Source organism: Adiantum capillus-veneris, chromosome 17 (assembly GCF_014529385.1).
Source record: "Adiantum capillus-veneris isolate H3 chromosome 17, ASM1452938v2, whole genome shotgun sequence".
NCBI classification, from domain to species: domain Eukaryota; kingdom Viridiplantae; phylum Streptophyta; class Polypodiopsida; order Polypodiales; family Pteridaceae; genus Adiantum; species Adiantum capillus-veneris.
The window spans coordinates 55,194,403-55,218,587 of NC_140947.1; the positions used below are offsets into that span (position 1 = coordinate 55,194,403).

Sequence of the window (24,185 nt, forward strand, 5' to 3'; positions counted from 1 at the left end):
TTTGACAACTTGAACAACATTGCTAACATGGAACACATGTGACACATTTGGAACCAATAACACTTCCCTTAGTAGCTTTTCTTGCATGATTGTTCCCAACACAATCTTGTCATGGAAGTTCTTGGTTAGATTTGACCTCCTCCTCACCTATTTTCCATCCCTAAATTTAGCATGAAAAGAACTAGGCTGAGTTCCACTTTGCGTTGAAGGGTGGCTGCCTGCATCCACATTTTTGCAACATCCCGACTTCCCATGAACAAGTTCCTTCATCCACAATCCGAGTCTCGGGGGCAGACCCAGGAGTTCCAACAAATATTTCATCAATATTCCAATCATGATTGTTGCTAGTGTTGCAAAACCACACAAATTCCTCTACAACCCTGCTTGGTTTTGTGCCTACGGTTAAATATTTCCACCTTCAGCAAAAGCAAGGTGCTACAATGGCATTTTTCACATTTCTTGAATTCTCATTTATAAGTCTGCCACAACGTGCTTTCTCACCAACAAGAACACTCATTTTTTGCGAGTCCTAGACTTTGTCAAATTGTCCAAACTATTCTAGGTAGCTTTTTCTCTGGGCACATATTTGATGCTGCAAAATTAGCTAGCTTGTTATGCGCTATGCCATTAACTGGGATGGTAACAATCAATAGCTTTCTTACATAGGGATCAAAAACTTGAGAACTCCTCATCTGCCATTAGTGTGCCAATAATCGATGATTCTGACACAAGCTTATCCACATTAATTTGTTTGGCTATTGTTATCTCTAATTGTAGGATCAAAGGTGGCTCTATGCAACAAGACATCAAATATAGCTTGGTCGACAGTTTCTCTTTCCTTCAATAACGGGTTGTTTATGGAAACCTAAATGTATAGCACATCTATTGACACATGTCGTTTTAGAAGGAATGCAATAGTAATTTACTGATGGTAGATAAGTGTCAATGTACACACATTTATTGACACATGTCTTTTTAGAAGGAATGCAATAGTAATTTACTGCCGGTAGACAAGTGTCAATGCAGACTGGCATTTGATGACAATGTATACAAAAAGGTTTCCGATTTTTTACATCCAACAGGCTCAGCTTGGTGCTTGCGAGGTCTAACTATAAACTTCCATCATCAATAATGATTGGATATACCTTAGAGCTAGAAAAACGTGTAGCTTGATGCTCAATGCCATCAACCTTGTAAAACTATGAGACAAGTCATGGTCTAATGAGTAAAACAACTCATTTGCTTCCTTGCAGTCCCGTTCAAGCCTCACCTGCTCACTACAAGCAATGCTAGTGGCTACAATGAGAAATTGAAGGCTCCTAGTTTGAAATGATCTATCAATTCTTGAACTACTTATAGGATGCTCTCATATTGACTGTCAAACATAAACACCCAAGCGTATGTGGAGGGATGAAGATAGTAATATGTTGACCCATTCGACATTGACGTGAGCTTCTTGCAAAGAAAAGAAGACGTCGTTGAGTACAAGGAAGAAGTTTTTGAAAGAGGATGAGAATCCTTCTTGATAATAGTACAATAGCAGTTAAACTTGTGCTGTCCCCGTTCGATGAGGCAAGCTTGACCTAGACCAAAATTTGTTGAAAAGTCTTCGGCTGATGGAAAAATGTCAATTCTAGGGTATGTTTGTGTGAGGGAAAATTACCAAAATACCCCTCTAATTTGTGGAAATTCCCAAAATACCCCTCAAATTTTAAAAATTCCCAAAATACCCTTGTATCTATTTTGGTCGAGTTGTTTAAGATTTTTTGACTTCCTTCCTTTTGACAATTGAGACCTGTTTAAAGTGCTTAGCATGTAATTTGTCACAAGTTACCTCGCAAAAAAAGTCGATTATATCTAGAAATAATGAAGCGACTCATCTCCAAAGCCTACAAAACCAACTCAAATTCTAATTTTAGCATCTTGTATTGAAAGACAATTAGTCTTCTTATGAAACGCTACAAGATATTTTACCTTTGGAGAAATTTAATCTCACGACCAGGGGTATTTTGGGAATTTTTATGACAAAATATAGGGGGTAGTTTGGGAATTTTGAAATTTGAGGGGTATTTTTGTTTTTCTTTATGTTTCACTGCAGCTATGAAATTAGATCAACCTATTTAGCTGATCATACCACTTCCACTCTAGCTTTGTGTGCTGCCACTTGGCGCTGCCTTTACGTCGCCATCGCCTTCGACCCACATGCTGGAAGCTGCCGACCCACCAATGCTGGAAGCTACTGCCACTTGGTGCTGCCTTCACGTCACTGCCGACCCACCAATGCTCGAATCTGCTACCATTGTTCCATTTGAGATGGGCTCAAAGCGGCAAATCCCTGATCAGCTCGATTTTGGATGAGGCATGCAAGTCGTCAAGTAGCAAGCACTGGATTTACCCTTCGAACCATCGTATGCGCTGCGCTCCTTGTCACCTGTTTTTTCCTTCACTGTTCCCTCTTGTCCGCCCTTCCACCTCTACCGAGCATGGGACACTGCATTCATGCAGTCTCCCATGCTTGGTGGAGGCGAAACGGCTGCTTGATACTTCGGCTGAAGGGTGGATGATGAGGGCAGGCCATGTGATGAGTTTTTGGCTAGAGTTCTCTTTGCTGCAAGGTAGACCACTTATCCTCAACATTTCTCTGGTCAAGGACATAGCATGAAACAGTACCGCGCTGGCTCGGTACTGTTGCATGTAGAGTCCCACGATTGGCAGAGGCGGAAACGTGCATTGCTAGCGGTTACTTTTGATAAGACCATACGTGCATTGTTGGCCACTATGATATTCTCAACCATATTGGCGTTGCTTCACTTCACTGCTGACCACCAATGCTGGAATCTTTGTTCCATTTGAGATGGCCTCAAAGCGGCAAATCCTTGATCAACCCGATTCTGGATGCTCCAAACCATCGTATGCGCTACGCTCCTTGTCAGATGCTTTTGCCTTCACTGTTCCCTCTTTGTCCGCCCTTCCACCTCTACCAAGCATAGGACACTGCATGAAATGGTACCACGCCGACACGGTACCATTTCATGCAGTGTCCCATGCTTGGTGGAGGCGAAAGGGTTGCTTGATACCTCGATTGAAGGGTGGATGATGAGGGCAACATGTGATGAGTTTTTGGCAAGAGTTCTCTTGCTGCAAGGTAGACTACTTAACATTTCTCTGCTTGAGGGCATAGCATGAAATAGTACCGTGCCGGCACCGTACTATTGCATGTAGAGTCCCACGATTGGTAGAAGCGGAAACATGGCTTGCTAGAGGTTACTTTTGATCAATTCGTAGGTGCATTGTTGGCCACTGTGATATTGTCAATCATATGAATAAATCTCTCCATTTTTCTATTTTCCCATGGACAAATGTGCCAAGGTCATATGCATGTCTAGCCATTGTGCCATCCATGACTACCTATCCAAAAGCATGCCACAACGAATTCGTGATGTGTGCATCATTGAAGGAGGTGTTTTTCATGTTAGTCCTTTCCCATCTCTAGTAGGCGTTGTTTGAGACCTCTACTGTGTCTGTAGGTATACTACATCCGCACGGTACTGTTTCAAGCACAAAACCAGGCAGACAGTCTCACAATGCATGCGTCCTGCTCCCACATGACATGCTTAAAAGTCGTTTTGTCCATGGTATCAATTGCTTGATTCTAAGCACTTGATTGAGCTATTTGATTTGTCTAATCTAATGATATATGATATTTTATGTACGTTGTCCCTCTTCCTCTTGAGGTGGTTCTAGAAGACATGGTCGGAGTGCATCATCTCCTTTGCCTTTGTGTAGTGACCAAGTTAGTAGAAAGAGCTTCATGGCGACAGTGACAATCACAATATAGGTTTAGGGTCGCATGATTTAGACAAGGAGGCAACAATTGAAACATCAATGGAGATAGTAGCCTTTGCAATGAGACCCAAAATCCAACAAAGTGTTGTTGATGAGGATGATAGCACATTACACATGGATATAGAGGATAATATTTGGTCTAAAACTAGAGTTTTTAGTTGCTTTAGGTGTCCTCATGTGCCACTTTGCATGCTCATTTCACATGCTGGAGTTCAGGGCTTGAGATTTGATGTCATAGATTTGAACTCTACACTTTCTAGAGAAGGGTATATCGAGGAGAAGGGAGCATTCATTGCATCTTTGGCCACATGTCAAAAGGAGGTGAAACAAGTGACCTTTACACTAATATTTGGTTATAATTCTCTATGAACTTATATTTCTTATTTTGTATTAAGAGGCCATATGGAGGAATGGGATCCTATATGGACGAATCAACCAAGACAATGAAGATGAACTTGCTACAAATCCTGCGTTTGAACACCTTTCTCAAAAGATATTCTTTGTTTGTTGGAAAGAATCAAATCTCCGAGACTATTGCAGATGCAAGGAACTCTTTATCTCCATTAGAGGTGTCAATGGAGAGCACAAATAATGATGTGGAGTTACAAGTTCTAAAGAAGACTAACTTCTTTATATCATATGTCATTTGAAAGGCTTCTTTATGGGTGACCACCACTATCAATGTTTTCTTATTGTTTATCAATCTCGCTTGTGTAATCATGGGCCTAGCTTTGTAGCAGAGATGGATCCATATATCCTCTTGCTAAGAAGCATTGACCACCGTGGCAGCTATAACATTGTCCATGGTGGATATACATGAAGGAGCAATATCTGCCGATTTGTGAGAGAGATATACACGCGGTACAAATGAGTTCAATCCAGTTGGATTGTGGGATTTCTCCTATTCTTTGGTATGTCTATCCTCTGTTAGTGCATGTACAACCTTGGATAGTGATGAGGCTTTGATTTCATCATTTGTGCTACCTCTTCTTTGTTCCTAGTCTTGAGGGAAAGAGACATAACGCATCAACATCTACAGATGTGGTGGATGAGGGAGACACATTGGGTGGAAATCCATTCATTGAATTTTGAGCATTCCACCTTATACTCATGGACATTTATGCAAGGAACATTTTCACATGTGTCATTTTTTGTGTTTCTCTATTGTCATACATTTTGGTTTTACAAGCCTTGTGTCTTTATTACCATGATATGGGAGCTCTTAGCAGGTAAATGGTAGTTTTGAGTGAAGCTGTGCTCACTTTATTTACACTATTTTTTCTCTATTGATTTTCTTTGATGTGTTAATTTTAGTCTCCTCTTATTTCTAGAAACCCTTGTTTTCCTAAATTGCACGAAGTTCCCCCTCCTCTCTCTCTCTCTCTCTCTCTCTCTCTCTCTCTCTCTCTCTCTCTCTCCATGTGTGTGTGTGTGTGTGTGTTGTGTGCGCGTGCGCTACATGTGGGTCTCGCTCGGTTTTTCCATTCGCTCGATAAAGTTTGCTCGGTGTATGCTAAGGCTCCCTTGGAAGAGGCCCACTCTAGAAGATATAGTGCTAAGAAACATGCTATTGAAGAGGCATTTATTGCTACATAGCGAAAGACGAATACAATTGATGCACGTTGCAATGCTTTTGCATGCAATAGACCTACCTCTCTAGCTATTGCTTCTTCAAATGGATGTAGGTCTTAAAAATCGAGAGATAAAGATGAAATTTTGTTACTATAAGGCAATGATCATCTCATCAAACAATGCCCTAAGCTTAAGGCTAAAGTGGCTCATAAGAAAGAGGCAAATGTAACCGTTATGGATGCTTCTTCAGATGAAGATTCAACAAATGTTGTGCAAGTTCAGAATGTGATTTTAGTGTGTAGTTAATATGAGCCATCTCTTCACAAAGCACATATTGCAAAATCTATGGATCACGTGTAGTATTGACAACATTGCAAATAAGCACATTACATCTCATTGTGATTGTTCACTTCTATTGAGATTGTTGCTAACATGATACTCTCACAAGTGCAAGCAACACCTATTATCCAATTACGAGAGTTGGAAAGATTGTGCTTACCACTACACGTTATAGTTCTTTCACACTTTGTTATGCTTTGTATGTACCTGGGATTAAGATGATCTTTTTGTCTACATTTACACTTTCAAAACTTGGTCTTGTAATCAAGTTTGTGAATGGCAAATGTATTATGCATTATCTTAGTTTTGGTGATACTATTAGAAAAATGGAATTGATAAGAGGAAAAACATCACTTATGGAGACAACATGATGTATGGTCCAAATCCAAGCTTTGTCACATGCATTTTGGCTTGAGGCTATCATGTGTGTTGAACAAGTTTCCCACAAAAAGAGGCATTGCATTCTTTCAATTCATATGAGGCTTGGCATGGCAAGAAGCCATATACTGGTAACGTGTGTGTGTTTGATTGTCTCTTGATTGCTTGGCTTATGCTTTGGAGCTTGAGAGCCAATGTGGAAAATTATATGATAAGGCTCTGAAATGTTTTTTTTTCCGGCTATAGTCTAGAAAGAAAAGGTTACAGATTGTACCATTGGCAAGCAAAGCATAGCTTGATTAGATGAGATGTTGTTTTTGGGAAATATGTAGTTGATGCCTTGTTAGCATCAACTACATATTGTTTTTGGGAAATATGTAGTTAATGCATTGTTATCATGTACCAAGGATACATATATGAGCTCACATAACCTATATGATACATTGTTGCCTCTTTTTTGTGTGAGTATGAATGTAAGTCCTAATGAGGTACATGTGCAAAAATCAGCCATTTTTTACTACAAATTTATATGATGTAATTGATGGGGATAGGTCAAAAAATGAGCAAGGTAGCAAAATAGATGGTGGAAACCTTCCATGATAGTCAAGTAGGTGCACCTTTGTCTAGTCAATAGACTTTTCACATTCTAAACATGTCTCTTATGCATCATATTATTATGTTTTGGTTGTGTGTAGTATGTATGATGAGAAAGAACCCTTTTCATTTGATGAAGCACAAAATTTAAAAAATTTGATTGGCTGCAATGCAATATGAATATGATGCTATTGTGAATAATGGCACATGGCCTTTGTGTGACTTCCATTTGGAAAAAAATCCATTTTTACTAAGTGGGTTTTCAAGTTACAATGTAATCTTGATGGTAGTGTTGATCACTAAGTCTAGACTTGTGGCAAAAGGGCCCCAAAAGGGTATGCTCAATAAAAGGGCATCAATTTTGATCGGACTTTTACCTCCCACTTTTTGTATGTGTGTGTGTGTGTGTGTGTGTGTGTGTGTGAGAGAGAGAGAGAGAGAGAGAGAGAGAGAGAGAGAGAGAGAGAGAGAGAGAGAGAGAGAGAGAGAGAGAGAGAGAGAGAGAGAGAGAGAAAATGTACATCACTTGGGCATAAAGACTACATTTTTGGTGATTTGGATGAGGAAGTGTATGTAGCATAGCCTCATCCTTTTTTTTCAAAACAATAAGAAATAAAGGTGTCTTAGGTTAAGAAGTCTTTGTATGGTTTGAAGCAAGCTTTGCATGCTTAGTACGAAAAGATTCATGCTTACTAGGTTCTCACTTGGTTGCACATAATTTTAGAAAAGTCCAACTACAGTGTATGCCAAGCATGTTGATGATGTATTTTTTATGACGGTTCTTTGTGTTGATGACATGTTGCTCACTATACCAAATGTAATTTTAGGGGTGGTTTGAATGCCTCGTTTTTAATGGAAAATTTAGGGCTCTTGCATCATTATTTAGGGATACAATTTAGTTGATGGAGTTATTGCTTTGTGTGAGACAAAGTACATTGAGAAATTATTGCATATATTTGGCCTTGAAGATTGCAAGCCTATTGCTACTTCAATGGAGATAGGTCTGGAGCTTAGTCTTCATGAGGCTAGAGATAATTTTTATGTCACTCTCTATCAATAGGCTATTGGTTGCCTAATTTATGTATACATTATGATCTAGATTGCTAACTTATGCAGTCCTGTAGATGAGCAGATTTATGCATAGCCCATGTTCTATGCATTAGAAGATAGTTAAGTGGATCTTTCACTGATTGAATTCCATATACATGGTGGGTTGTTTTATCCCAAGGGGAGATCATTGCTTCCAGCTTTACATGCTTTTTTTAGAGTTGGATTGGGTTGGTTGACATGACACATGAGTGTTCACCAGTCTCGTGCTCATGTATATCTTGGTTGAGCAAGAAGCAACCTACAATGAAGCTCAAGAAAATCATCATCTCCCTTTATCAAGCTCTTTGAAATCCTCCTCCTAAAGATGGTTCTTTGTAGCCTTGAAGAAATTTTCTTTTCTGCTCATCAAGAAAAAAACTCTCTTGTTGCTCGCAAACACCTCTCTTAATCATCCCAAAAATTTCCTCTATCTCTCTATCTTCTCCTCGTGAAATCTACTTCTAATAATCCTTCTTTGCTATTCGCAATCACCTCAGAGAATTTTTTTTCTTTCCTCCATGTTGCTTTCATGAACTCCCTCGTAATAGCTCCTACCTTTTTATATCAAGTACTTTTACTTCAAACCCTGCATGGGAAAGCTCTCCTAATGACATGGCAATTAGTGGTTTGGCTCAAAGATGTTTGCCCCTGACCTGGCATGCTTTCCTTCTTCTTCACCATGATCTCTCTCCCTTTGTAGCGTCCACACTACCTAAAAATAATCTCCATTGCCTTCGTTTTTTTGATGCACGCGCTGCTATGTTATTTTTGCCTTATTTTTTTCTCTTTTCACTTTATATTGCTCTATTATATTATTGGCGGCCGACTCATAGTGGCCAAAACCAATTCCTTTTGTAAATACTCCAGGAAAATTAACTTTTGGCATATCTCCCATGCCAATGCTCTGCCTGATAGAAACATCTTCTAATACTTGCATACCAACTAAGGCATCCTCAAACACAACATTGATCTCTAATGGCCTTGGTAAAAACAAAAAAACTCAAGTTTCCTTGCCATCGCCATGCTAAGCATATCCCACAATCAATGTATCTTGAGAGATTCCATCTCGAACAATAAGCTCCTGAAAAGCCTTTTGTGCTCTCTAAAGTACACCTCATTTGGCATAAATATAAGCCAAATTAGCATTACTAAACACAACATGTCTCCTCAACAGCCTCAAAGGTAGCCAATATTTGGCACAATATTTAGCATTCACATCAATCAAAGCATTGCCATTCGCAATACCAGGCATGCATTTCAATCAAAGGATCGACAATCATGACATTTTTCCCAAACAGCCTACACTCAAGTTGGTAATAGATTCCAATTATCAACGTGGTGATGATACTATCTAGAAATTGTCATGCTGTCTGAATTTCTCCTTGTGGACATGGAGCGTCATGACATCCCCCCCCTCTAAACTTGCACATAGGCTCTGGCATGTGTCAACCATCCATTAGAAACTGCAAATATAAATGTGTATTCATCCAAGCACTACCCCACTATAAGCATGTTGTAAAAACTTCATGAAAGAAGTTTGGCTTTATGTTAGAATAAACCTCCAGGATTAAAAGTAAAACACAAAAACTTGCTTGAAATTTGGCATAAGCTCCTACAAATAAGTGATTCTACTGCATCAATCTATATATAAGCATAGTGCCACAAAGTATGCTCATCATAGAGCCCTCTTGGATACCAAGGCATATAAAGTAAGCCGCCCTTGAATAGGTATATCACAATACCATCCCAAATCAAATGGCATACAAAGCATCTACCATAAACTATAAACATCAATGCATCCCCTGGATCAAATGGCATATAGAAAACCTGACATAAACCTGTTTATGTCAGGTTTTGTACCATAAACTATAAACATCAATGCATCCCCCTGGATCAAATGGCATATAGAAAACCTGACATAAATTCCTTGGCATAAACTTGTTTATTTGGTTCCCAAGGAACATCATAAAAAGACTCTTTTTTTCACGTACACAAAATCTAATAAAGCCTCATGAAGCAATTGCATAAGCTCAATATCCAACCACATTTGGATATACTAGATCATGTACAAAATTGAATTTCTGGGAACCCTTATCATTTGTAGTAGAGAATTCTTTGAAGGCTTTGTCCAATAGACACATAAGCTTGTTGTCTAATGATCTTCAAAGGAGTCTGATACCATTTGCAACTCTGGCTACAAGCTAGCCTTCCCACATATAGCATACATACTAGCTATATTCTTTGTAGTCTACTCTTCCATTATCTTGCCCTCAGCCAAATATCTATGAAATTTTGTAGCATAAAAATTTGCATGCATATGGAAAATAGCACCTATTTCCCTATCCATATCATTGCCATATTAATAGATACACTCATCTATAACACCAAGAGATTGCAGTTCATCCTTTGAATAGATAGCACTAAGCTATGAGTGGTCTACATACTTGAGTGATTCAACTTCACTTACTATCGATTGAGAGTCAAGATTACAAAAGATGTCTTCATCATGTGAATAATCTATCCCTTCATAAAGGAAAAGACTCTATAGTCATATCTGCAAAGAGTCTTCACAGAGAAAAACTAGAATCTCTGCATCAAGTGAATACTCTAGCCCTTCATAATAGGAAAAGACTCTACAACCGTATCTGTGAAGAGTTCTCAAGGAGCAAAACTAGAATTTGAATCAACATCAAAATCATTAGAATTAATCTTACCCTCTTCCATATGTCGTTGTATATGGCTGCAGCCATACACTTGCATGATTCTATCTTTAGATATAGCTAGCTCATCTAACAACAATGCTATACTTCTCTCCTTATGCTCCTCTATTATTTACTCATCCCTCTATGGAGCTTCATAATTTAAAGAGTAGAGCTTATCTCTAATGATATGAGTGTAGGGTTGTACACGTTTTGCAACAATGCTTGTCCTACTTGCGGGCCATCGTTGGTGGACGAAGCGACTAGATATCATACACAAGGTAGCCTATCCAAAAACCATCATTTTGTACCTTAAAGTCATAGAAAATATAAGGATCCAACAAATGGGAAGACCCCTCTAAAGTGTACAATGAAAGATTGAGAAAGAATTTGGGAAGAGCACTACATTAGTGATCCACCTCCATCTACTCCACCAAAAGGGATGTCAAGGTACTCCATATTTTTAAGGCTTCATATTGAAAGGAATTTAAAATTTGATGCCTCTTGGATCCCACTCACATATTCAAGAATGTTGCTCACACCCTTTGTGACCACTTTACGGGAAAAAGGGACTCATTGGGTGGGAGGGGGGGGGGATTTAAGGGCCACAAAATGTTTCCCACAACTCCACATCGAGGCCCCAATGCAAACATTGTGATTCCTAAAGCCCCATGGATTTGAACCAAAGATGAGCTTGATCGAGTGAAGGGTTCCATTGCCTCTATTTGCACACCAACATGATACATGATACATGAGCTTGATCGAGTGAAGGGTTCCATTGCCTCTATTTGCACACCAACATGATACATGAGATAACTAAAGGGAGATTTCACAAAGGCAAAGAAAGGTAGAAGTATTCAATTGCATGGGCTAAAGTCTCACAATTGGCACAAGATGTTACAGGTAATTCTTCAATGTTTATGTTGTCCCTCATTTAGTTTAGATCTTGAATTTTGTGTATGACTAAAGCAATATCTTCTCTTAATCTCTTGACATTGTAGTTTAATTTTCCCATGAGTATGTACGGGTGTGGGGACAAGAAAGTGAGGGAAGCTTTTTTCAAACTCGACCAGTTAGTAAGGTACATCATGTCTCTATTCCACTAAAGTATTCTATATACATTAAATCCTCAAAATGAACCTAGAGTACTTTTGTGTGTTATTTGTATATTTGTAAGCTCCAAAGAAATAAAAATAGATATGCCATCCCTACTGCTACTCAATGCTTGCCGAGGAAATAGTGTGTGCCATTGAGGATGCATTCCTTGATTCGTTCTTATTAGTCAAGTCCACCTCCTGGTTCATGTGGTTGAGGAGATAGCCAGATGTAGAGTAGTGCATGCACAATGGTGGATGTTCTTTCTAGAGGTTTTTAAAAAATCTCAAAGACTTTGTGCGATTATGGTCCAAGCTAGAGGGATACATGGCCGAAGGATGGATTGTGCAAGAGGCATTTGTATATATCTCAAAGTATTGACATCTATTGATCCCTCTATGCCTTCATGTGGTCAGATGAGGAGGATGCAAGGATGAATTCACACTTTTCAAGTGGAAAGGAAAAATTAATTAATATGGACATGGATCTACGCCAAGTGGTAAACAATTTTTGCATCCTCAATGCAAAGGTTATGACCAAGTGGGTGGACTTGTGGACAATGGCAAAGGCAACACATTTTCAAGAGAGGAAGGCATGGAAGTAGGCTCATGGAGGCAAGTGAGCACTCCCGGTTCTTTGACAACTTGCATATTTTCCAAATCTCATTAATCTCAAGTGGATCCATGAGACAATGATCGAAGCAAAGGCACATGGAGAGGACATCACCAACAAAGAATGGGAATATGCAGGAGGTTGCATGCCAAAGATAGAGTACTCATATGCCTAAACCGTATTCTAGTTCTTACTTGATTTTATCTTTGTTATAGTTGTATACTTTTTTCTACTCTATAATGTCTTTTCTTTAACGCTATGTGGTCAAAGGGTCGATACTTTTCTACACGCCACATTGACGAGCATCAAACCACCATGGATTGTGGAATCATGGGCAACTTTGACACAGATAGTGATGAGGCCAAGTACCGTGGAACTATTGAAAAGATACTAAAGGTCATTTTAGAAGATTTCATACCTACATCTTTGAGTGCAAGTGGTTTGGGAACGTGTCTAGATGAAATGACAATAATATCTACATGGTGGACTCCAGTGTGCATCACACAAGGAGGTATGACAACTTAGTTTTTTCACAAAATTATGAGTAGGTGAGTCATTCCTAAGTTGCATTATGCGTAATATGTTAAATGTATTATACATGTTGAATGGGCATATAATATGTTTGACATAATAAAATGGGAGTATAATACAAGAACACGTCATTGAAATCGGCCCACTAAATTATTTCTTTGCACTTCAATCGAAGTTTTTTTTGATAGAAGAAAATCTTTGATCGAATGTTTTTTGTTATAAAAGATGTTGTTGGCCAACACCATTTCAAACAAACAAATATCATTGTACTTTGGAAAAGTAATTCTCTCTCTCTCTCTCTCTCTCTCTCTCTCTCTCTCTCTCTCTCTCTCTCTCTCTCTCTCTCTCTCTCTCTCTCTCTCAATTAAAAGTTTTAAGAAATAAAATATTATTAAAAAAAATAAAATTTTAGGTTAGATTTTAAATATAGTTGTTAATTGTATATTTAAATTTTGTAATTAATTAATTACAAAATTTAATTAATTAATTATAAGTTGTAGTAGAATTTGTCTTTTGTTTTTTAGTTTTTAAGTTTAATATTATTTTAATAATTTAATATACTAACAAGCTTGCTCTTTTTGTGTTCGAGTTCTCTCGCACTTAAAGAGGAGAAGATAAGGATTTTAAGTTGTCTATCATTGTGTTGGAGTATATAATCACACTTGAAGATGGATACGTATTATGAATAGAGATTATTTTTCTTTGTGCTAGAGTAAACATGCTTACTCACACAGTCAATCCAGTTCATCATCCTACATACTCGGATCTCAACATTTGATAAAGAATGTAATTTACCTTTGATACTCAATGCAAATCCAATTCCTCTTCATAGTAGTCAAGCCATCTTGCTAGATCATAGCCACTGAAGATTCTTTGCTTGTCAAAAATTGAATGTTAGGTAACTATTGCATCATCTCGTGCTTCCAACTTTCTGGCTCATCAAACTCCTTTTTTGCCATAATAGACTTCGATAATTTAAAAGAAATTATAACATCCTCCTCTTCAAATCCACTTATTTTGTCTACTATAGACTGCTTTACTTAAAAATTCTTCCTTCCCAACATATGTGATATTGAGTAATCTCCTGTTGTTGCATGAAAGCAGCAAATTGATGCACCATCTGTTCTTGCGGCATAGCCATCTTCTTAGGCACAATCTTCTTGCCCTGGCTAGCTTCACATCGGGTTCACCAAAGATGTTAAGGATTTTGTGTTCGGAGAGGTGAGCCGAGTCAGCATCGGGCTACTTGCTATGGAAAAAAAGAATGAGAGAACACTTACAACACAAAAAAACTATGTTGAACTGATGCTTTGGAACCAAGATATGTATTGCTAATGAATTATGAAATCAAATACAAATTTTAACTGCGACTGTTTTTTATTTTCTACTTCATAACCAATGAAGGAATAACCTTCTTCTCTCGCCCTTGCTCTGACCCTTTGCTTTAATGCTTACACTTCATCCCCTATCATCCCTTGCTCTATTATATTCTTGAACAACACAGCCAAGCTTACATATGTCATGAGAGAGAGCGAGAGGAAAATCGAGAAAATTGCCTTCTCCCCTTCTCAAGCTCTCCAAAATCCTCCTCCTAAAGATTGTTCTCTACATCCGTGAAGAACTTTTCTTTTTTGCTGCTCATCAAGAAAAAAATTCCTCTCTTCTTGCTTACAAATACCTCTCTTTATCGTCCCAAAAACTTTCTCTATCTCTTTGTCTTCTCCTTGTGAAATCTACTCCTAATAATCCTTCTTTGTTGCTCGCAGTCACATCATAGGATTTTGTTTCCCTTCCTCCATGTTACTTTCATGAAATAGCTCCCACCACTCCTTTTTATATCAAGTACTTTTGCTTCAAACCCTACATGGGAAAAATCCTTTGATGATGTGGTAGTCGGTGGCTGGACCATCACGAACTCTGTCGGCTATGGGTCAATGTGCGCTCCTTGCCGCACTGTCGAAGCAAGGGCCTTGCCTAACGCTGTGTGCGAGCCACAGACGGCTCCAAGCACACAACTAGCTTAACTAGTAAACTCAAAAGAGGGCAATGGTGTGTCACTCACCGCTCTATGCTCCTGCCATGGAGGATTCCTCGCCGTGAAGAACAAGGAGAGGCCGTTACGTCGCGCTCAACCGCTTCACCGCCGTCGTGCCGCCGCAATGCTCGATCGCACTCTCTCTCTCTCTCTCTCTCTCTCACACACACACACACACACACACACACACACACACACACACACACACACACACAAGGAGGTGATGAAGAAGAAGATGGAGATGGAGATGGAGCAAGAGCACTCTTCTATTGCACAAATGAGAGAATAAGTGAATTTTAGGTTTAGTTGGTTTTTATATGAGCTCACCCCATTCACACTTGGGCGCCCATGCTTAGCCAACTAATCCCTTGAATGTCCCAGTTAGAGTGCGCCTCTCATCGGCGATCACTCTTACTCTCTTCCTATTGGACCGGCAAGCCCGGTACCTGACTCTACCAAATAAATAATACAATGTCCACCGTAGGTTACAACGTCCCTCTCGTAGGTGATAGGGTGTCCGTGAGCCGTGAGGGTTAACATGCCCCCCTTCCTGATGTAGATTTCGTCCTCGGAAGCCATTGAGTTGAAGCTCGTAGGTCGAGGTGGAAGAGCATTTGAGATGAATGTCCTTAGCCTTCATTAGTCACTGCAAAATCAAACAACATTGCACAGTAATTTCATTCTCATAAGCGATTAAAAAGCATATGCAATTTTAGGCAGACAATTGATTGGTAATAGAATTTTAAACAATTTGTCAGCAATAAGCATTAAATTGCAATGTAATCAAATGCATAAACAGATGTAAAGGTAAAAAATTAAACAAGTCTGGGGTCGCTAATTTAACAGTCGAAAGGCACTAGAGATCGACCATTAATACCATGGGTAAGCTTCTTAATTTTCTCTGGTTAATTAAGTTGTTTAATCGCGAGAGCCAAGTATTTCATGCTCGAGGACTGACTAGACGCTATACCTAGAGGACCTTGTAGTTAAGCTACAATAAAAGGAATTTCTAATGAAATCATCGCCTGACTGATTACTTTCATTTTGACCACCCAAAGTCTTTTCACAGTGATTCAATTTGATGTGTGTGCTTATTTTGTATGCCTTGGGTTTTTTGCTTTTCAAGGAAAAGCGCCCACACTGGGAACCTCTAGGGCTCTAGTACCATAGGCAATACATGTGAGTGAAGTACCAAATCAAGCTGAGATTTCTCTTCCAGCTTAAGATTTTACAGTGTGGCACTTTGATTTTTTCTTTGTTCATTTTCAGCATTTTAATTTTGTAACTTTGGGGGGTCATATAACACTGATACACCTCCCCAGGCTCATCACACTAGTAAACTCCCTTTATAATACTTAAGCTAAAGGTCAATAGGGTCAAGCCCACTAGAAAGCCCTAGTACATTTCACACAATGCTACCTAAATCGGATTAAGAACCTAAGTAACCATTGATTATTAGGAAGGCATTCCCCATGATATTAAGAGAAGATCTCTAACACCTAACTTGGTCAAACTAGCTTAGTCGGACTGCTTGATTTTTAAACCTAGACAAGTGATTATGACAAAAAATTACATTGAATTAAATGTTTGATACTAAGCAAATGCGGTGAATATTAGGCTACCAATCACAATTAAAGCAGACAATCATAGATGCAAAAAAGATAAGGGGCAATGCTAATGGACAAGAAACACCTGTTTGTGTCGATGGTCGCGCTTGATTTGAAGAGTGAGTGGAGATAAAGATTCCATGAAGGTCCAAATCCTATCAATAGCAACACGCTCCTGTACACAATAGGAAACAAAAGGAATACCTCCAGGAGGCACATTAGTGGGAAAAGGTACCAACACTTATTGAACACAACAAAAAACATAAGGAACCCTAACCTAATTATTTGCACTCCCCCTAGAGATTCAAGGGAATAGGATATTGTAGAGGTTGGGGGGAAACCCTAAGGCAAAACCCCTATCCTCGTCGTCGAGATAAACAAAGTCATCATCCATGAGACCATATGTGCCATCCGTGTAGTCCTGTAAATTTTCTTCTTTATCATAGGTGCCCATGTTTACTAAGAAGGTCACTAGACGCCTATAGTCATCTTGCTCAAAAGGGTAGGCTTGTGCAATGGGAGAAACGCTCTCTACTAAGTATGGATCAGACGTGGTCAAGAGACGTATCAGCCATTCTAACTCCTTAAAATTCCTCTCACATGCTAGCGTACCTATCAAATACCATTCACATGCAAGCACTGGAAAGACCATGTGAAATATTTGTGAAAAGTAACGAGGGTACCTCTCACCCAAGGCAGGAGTGGATGACTCTAGCGTACTAGCCATATCTGTACACACAAATAGATGATGGTTAGAGTGGAAATATTACAAGGGTCGTGTTCTTGTGCATAATTTGCTTTTATGATTTTGTGTTATGGCTCTTGCTCTTTTACTTTTTTATCTTGTTTTGTGAGTATAAGGCTTTATATATACATTCCCTAAGATTGGAGATTAAGAGGTTAGGGAGAAAGGTTGAGAGGGAAGCAAGTGAATAATGGATGTCCACAAACACACCCCCCTTCCTTGGGTAGATCATACCGTTTGAAATGATGTCGTCACCCTTTGAAACCAGTTGTTCCAAGTTGTTATAGGTGAAGATTTTTGCCAGTAGTTTTCTATTACCTTAGGTGCCTTGTCGATTTGCAAGGGTGGTAAGGTACACTTCCAGGATCGAACTTGAAGTGGTTCATCAGGTGATTCTTGAACAGTGGAAGGTGTGGATTCCTTTGTAGCTTCATGGAGGTCCACTATTGTAGGTGGAGGTTGTGTAGAAGCTTTTACCACTATGGATGTATTACATGAGGAGCTAGAAGCTTCATGGAACTCCCCCCTTCCTGAGCTAGGTGGAATAAATTGGTTTTGCCTTGGAGCCCAAACTAGCTCTGGACTAGGTGTGTAGCATTCTGTGATCTTTCCCTTCCCACGGTCTGCCATTGGCTTTAGCGTTACACTGTTTGACTCATATGGGTTTGTTATCGATAGGGAAGGACACATTTTACGTTTAGGTACCCAAATTTGCTCATTTCCATCATAGTAGCCTTGGGCTTCTAATAGTTGTTTTGGAATCCATTGTGATTTGGTCTTGACTCTCCTATAGCGCGCTCTTGGTTTTCCAAGGGAATTTTTTCTTGGAATGGATGGGAGGGTTGAGGTAGTTGGAAGTAAGGCCTTGGGGACCCATTGATATGTACTCTTAGGTCATGTAGGTTAAGTACATGCAATATTACTGCTTGCTGCAACTACAAGTGTTGAAGTGCTAGGTTCATGGGTAGCCGGCAAACACGAGTTAACCACCTTGGCTTGTGAATGTTGGCTATCCTTCAACTTTGCTAGAGTTTGCAACGTAGGTGACTTTGCTTGAATGATAGGGGTAAGAGTCGGTGGTCGCGTCGTGACACTACAATTATCCCAATCAATAGTGCATTTGGTTGCCAACATCCACGTGCATCCCAGGTTTACGTTGCCTTCCATAGCTCCCGCGGGCATGACTAGAAACCTCTGCACTATGCTTCCATTATCATAGACAATAGGGGTCTGAAGGACTCCAAGAATGGCAGTTTTCTTTTTATTAATGCCCTTGACTTGCATCGTACTCGGGGATAGGGTCGGTTTCCCTAATTGACACCAAACTCCATAGGACAACAAATTGTGTTTAGCTCCCGTATCTAATAAGGCAATGTATAGTACTTTCCCATAGGGGCTACTTAGCTCAATTGGGTATCGTAGGGGTGGCTCAGATTCTAATGAGTCGTCATCTGTGTCCTCGAAAAATGCTTGCGTGATTCCCAGATTAGCCTCTCGTTGGAGTCTAAGACGTTGTTGTCGTTCTCGAGCCTCAACTCTTGCTTGGATTTTTTAAAGCTCTTCTTATTCCTTGGCAGCCTTCTTTTGATGGATGGCTTGCAACTCTTCCTAGCTTAGAGGATCATAATATCTTTTGAATTTACTCCCATTAAGGAATCCAATGGTTTCAACTCCATCTAGAGTCTCCACACGAATGGTACCTTGCGGGGTAATTTCACACACTTGATATGGTCCCTTACCAGCGTATTTCAATTTCTTCTTTTCATTACGTACCCCGTACATAAGAACTTTATCACCAACCTTGATGTCTTTATCCTTTAAATGGCTATCAAACCACTTCTTTCTCCTATCCTTCTCCACTAGAGCATTTCGCACAGCTAATTGCATCTCTTCATCTAGCCTTTCCAGGATATATAATCGCTCAACTAAGGGGTTACCATCCCAACCTTCTTGAGAAGCTACTCGAAGACTAGGAATGACAAACTCCCATGGCATAACTACTTCTTGGCCATACACCATTTTAAACGGTGTGCAATTAATAGCAACTTTATACACAATACGATAAGCCCATAAAGCTGATGTAAGCTTTAGGTACCAATCAGTGCGATGAGCCTCGACTGTCTTTGTCAAAATGGAGATGAGCGTTTTGTTGGTTCTCTCAGCTTAGCCATTTGCTTGGGGATAATAGGGTGTAGACTTGTGGTGAGATATCATGAAGTTTGATGTGAGTTCTTTTATTACTTCATTTATAAAATGAGTTCCATTGTCACTCACAAGTTCAAAGGGGCATCCAAAACGTGTGATAATGTTCTCAAAGAGGAACTTAGCTGTTGTTTTTGCATCCGCCTTTCGTGTTGCTTTTGCTTCAGCCCATTTGGTTACATAGTTGGTAGCCACAATGATATATCCTGATTGTGTGTTACGTGCAGCCGGACTAATCGGTCCTACAAAGTCTAAGCCCCACTTTTCAAATGGTTGGGTTACCTTGATGGGATGTAGAGGCATCGTATCCCCTCTTTGTGGCTTCTTGAAGCGTTGGCATTCATCACATCTCTTTGCAAAAAGTGATGCATCCTTAAACAGAGTGGGCCACCAATAGCCTAACTGTAAGATCTTTTGGGCAGTCAACTTTCCTGAAAAGTGACCACCAGCTACGCCCATGTGTGCCTCTTGTAGAATATATAAATACTCATCCTCGCGGGCACAACGTCTAAGAACATCATCTTTTTCTCTCTTATAGAGAGTTCCAGCCAGTAAGCAATAGGGTTCGCATTCCTTGATTAATTTTCGAGCTATATCTTTTCGCAGCTCTTTGGGTGGAAAACCATTAACTAAGAAGTTAACAATCTTTTCACTCCATTCAGGCATTGTCTCAACAATGAACAAAGGAGTATCAGGCAATTCATCATCAACCCCCGTAGGAGCTTCGCCATTAGGGATACGAGATAAATGATCCGCCATGACATGTTTTCTCCCAGGCCTCACAACAATGGTGAAGTCAAACTCAAGAAGAATTAACAACCATCGTGTAATTCGACCTGTGGAACACGGCTTGTTTACCAAATATAGCAATGCTTGATGATCAACATAAAACACAAACTTGGTAGCAAGAAGGTAATAGCGAAATTTCTTTACTGCGTAAATGATAGCTAGACCTTCGCGCTCTGTAGTAGTGTAGTTCATCTCGGCATCATTTAATTGGCGACTTGTAAAGCTAATAGGGTTGTCCAATTTATGTTCTCCTGGTTGAGTTAGAACACACCCAATAGCAAAATTTGATGCATCAATATGCACATGAAAAGGTACATTCCAATCAGGTGTTCACAGGATTGGAGCACTTGTTAGGGACTTCTTTAATAACTCATAAGATTGATGACATTCTTCCGTCCAGTGAAACTCGATGAGAAGCTTGTACAATGGACGCGCTATCTCGGCAAAGTTTAAAATAAACCTTCGATAATAACCAACATGGCCCATAAATCTTTGAACTCCTTTATAGTTAGTAGGTGGTGGCAAATCGGCAATGGCTTTAATCTTACTCTCATCTGTGGATATCCCGTTCTTGGACACTATATGCCCTAGAATGACTCCATGCTTAACCCAAAATTGGCATTTGAAAGGGTTCAATGAGATGCGATAAAATATGCACCTTTCAAATATTTTTCATAGATATAACAAATGCTTCTCCCAAGAAGAATAAACACAAAGGTCGTCTATAAAAGCTTCACAAAACTCCCTTAGAAATTCTTTAAACGCAGTGTTGATTAATTGTTGGAATGTAGCAGGGGCATTTGTTAAGCCAAAAGCCATAACACGAAATGCAAACACTCCAAACTCTGTGATAAAAGCAGTTTTAGCTTGGTCCTCTAATGCAATTGTGATTTGATTGTAACCAGAGTACCCATCTGAAAAACTATAAGCTTCCTTGCCCACAACTCTCTCAAGCACATGTTCTGAATATGGCAAAGGATAATGATCTCTCCTAGTGGCTGCATTAACTTTCTTGAGGTCCATGCACACTCTTAGTTTCCCATTCTTTTTTGGCACAATGACTATTGGAGAAACCCATTCTGAGTGCTCAATAGGGTATATGAATCCACATTGGATAAGTTTTTCAATCTCCTCTTGTAAAATTTTGGCGTACTTAGGATTCATTGGATAGGGTCGTTGCTGGACGGGTTTAGCAGTGTTGATCATGGGAATTGTATGTTGCACCACAGAAGATGGAACGCCCTTCATGTCATGATATGTCCAAGCAAAGATATCCTTGTATTCCTTGAGGAGCTCCTTAAGTACAGCCTCTTCAGTTTCGGTAAGGTCTTGAGCAATAAAGACTGGTTTAGACTCCTCACCTGGTTCTGCTAATTCTATCTCTTTAACTACCACTGGACCATCATAGACTCCACTACTTCCATTGGTAGGTATTCGTTGGGCTTTGGCATACACAACCTTTCTCTCCCCCGTGGTATAAGATTTAAAATGTTCAGGAGCCGTATGTAAGTCAATAGGATCTTGTTCTGACGGAGAACTTTCTTTTAGTTTTGCCTCATTTTGTTGTTGAGCTAACTCTCGGTTTTGACGTCTTCTTATAGTTCGACTCAATTTTGGCTCTGTAACCTCCAATTGAGCGAGGTCAATGGGTCGCGGGCTGCACCACATGACACTCTGGAGATGTTCACCCCAATTGTCTACTAGCTTTCGATGAGCATCACATGCCCCTAGATAGCTAAGCCATTCTGCAGTAGATCTTTCCTTGTTTATCCTAGCTCTCACATTTGCTCGATATCGTCGTCTCTTATATGACCTTTGTTTCTTGTTAAGGTTTTGATTTTGGTAAATGTTTGATCTCGACTCGCCTGATAGGTCTTCGCTTGTATCTTCTTCACTCTCATATAAATTACCATAGACGGTCGTACTAGGCCTTGAGTATTGATTTTCTATACTTGGTTCACTCCATGTTTCCTCAGGTTCTGAATCCATTTCTTCCTGAGAGTCCGTTTCCGATGTGTATTGGCCTGAAGCCTTTGAGGAATCATCAGTTTCACTCTCAGGTTGGTGTGCCTCTTTCTTATCATCAGATGTTACATGCGCTACACCTAACATGTTTACTGGTGCAATGTGTGGTATCTCTTCCCCATCTGGTGTTACTCAAGTTGTTCCTCTAGCTCGCCATGTATCTATAGTTTCCGCTAGGTGCACCCAATCGACATTGTCTGACTCAGCCATTCCGGGTAGGATATCCATATAAGGAGAGTTCTCCCCAATATCCGTGTCTTCGTTACATGTGTAACAATACTGTAATTGAGCTGAGTGAATTGTTGTGTCTGATCGATTATCAATGATGAATTTATTTCCTAGAGGATGCGTTTGACCACTTAAAAGATCAACTCAAATGACAGAGTCTTGGAACTGTAAGTAGACGTGGTTTTTGGACCAGTCATGCACCATTTTTGCTTCCCTCATGAATGGACGCCCTAAGATCATCTCAAATGACATAGAATGCTTGGAAAAATCCATAACAATGAAAGTCTGCCTTACCTTGTGTCCCAAGACCTTGATTCTGAGATCCTTTAGCATTCCAATAGGCGTAACAATAGATCCATTAGCCATTTTTACCACTACGCTTGTGGCTTCAAGGTGAGGTGTTAACCGTCATGGCTCACGGACACCCCATCACCTACGATGGACGTGTATTATGTATTTGGTAGAGTTAGGTACCGGGCTTGTCGGACCAATAGGAAAACGGTAAGAGTGTTCGCCGATGAGAGGCGCACTCTAACTGGGACATTCAAGGGATTAGTTGGCTAAGCATGGGCGCCGAAGTGTGAATGGGGTGAGCTCATATAAAAGCCAACTAAACCTAAAATTCACTCATTCTCTCATTTGTGCAATAGAAGAGTGCTCTTGCTCCATCTCCATCTCTATCTTCTTCTTCTTCACCTCCTTGTGTGTGTGTGTGTGTGAGAGAGAGAGAGAGGGAGAGAGAGAGAGAGAGAGAGAGAGAGAGAGAGAGAGAGAGAGAGAGAGAGAGAGAGAGAGTGCGATCAAGCATTGCGGCGGCATGACGGCGGTGAAGCAGTTGAGCGCGACGTAGCGGCGTCTCCTTCTTCTTTGCGGCGAGGAATCCTCCACGGCAGGAGCATAGAGCGGTGAGTGACACACCATTGCCCTCTTTTGAGCTTACTAGCTAAGCTAGTTGTGTGCTTGGAGCCGTCTATGGCTCGCACACAGTGTTAGGCAAGGCCCTTGCTTCGACAGTGCGGCAAGGAGCGCACATTTTTGGCGCCGCTGTCGGGGAATCGCCCTGCACTAAGCCCAGGAGGCACCTTGTGCTTCTCCTATGAGTTGTTTGTAGTAGGAAAGAAAAGGAAGAGGAAGAGGAATGAGTTATTTTTCTGCAAGTTGTTAATTTCTGTATTGTCTGCAAGTTCTGTGATTTCTGCATAATGTTGTGTTTTCTGTTTGCACACAGTCTTTGCACGGTTAGTAGTCGTTAGCTTGTTCGCAGTGAATGAATAAGTAGGAAGGCAGTTAGCAATTTCTGTTTGCACACTATCTGTACACAGTTTTCTGTCAAGGTTTGTCTGCACACAGTCTTTGCACAATAAGGTAGTGAGAGAGGAAGTAGGTGGACAGTTAGCCCACTGTCAGTAAGCAGTTAGCAGAGTGGTTAACAGATTAGTTAGTGGTTAGCAGCACTGTTAGTAAGTAGATAAGGTAGTAAGCTGTGAGCTGTTGACAGAGAGGTTAGGTATGTGTTGACAGTGTGTGTGGCCAAGAAAGGGTCACCTAAACCGAAAATATTTAAGCGTGAGTGACTGGGGAGCTACACTAAAATTTTGATCGGGATCGGGATCATTTCCCCAAGCCCAAGCCCAAGCCCAAGCCCAGGCCCAGGCCTCAGTCTTATGATATATACTAGACTCACTCTTATATATATACCCTACCCCCTCAAGAGGGAATGAGAGCATGTGGGGCAAATCCTCCACTCTCCTCCCTTCTCTTCCCACTTGCACCCTTAGAATTTCTAATTTGGGCCTAGT

At 40.2% G+C, this 24,185-nt stretch overlaps 1 protein-coding gene across 1 annotated transcript in view; it reads right to left on the reverse strand.

Moving 5' to 3' along the window:
• LOC147437281 (uncharacterized) overlaps positions 1-22,122 on the reverse strand; it is a 94,225-nt gene extending 72,103 nt beyond the window's left edge. The window contains exon 1 of the mRNA XM_086486539.1: positions 21,287-22,122. Within this exon, the coding sequence (XP_086342665.1) occupies positions 21,287-22,122 (836 nt within the window). The remainder of the gene's footprint in view (positions 1-21,286) is intronic.
• Positions 22,123-24,185: the final 2,063 nt, after the last annotated feature.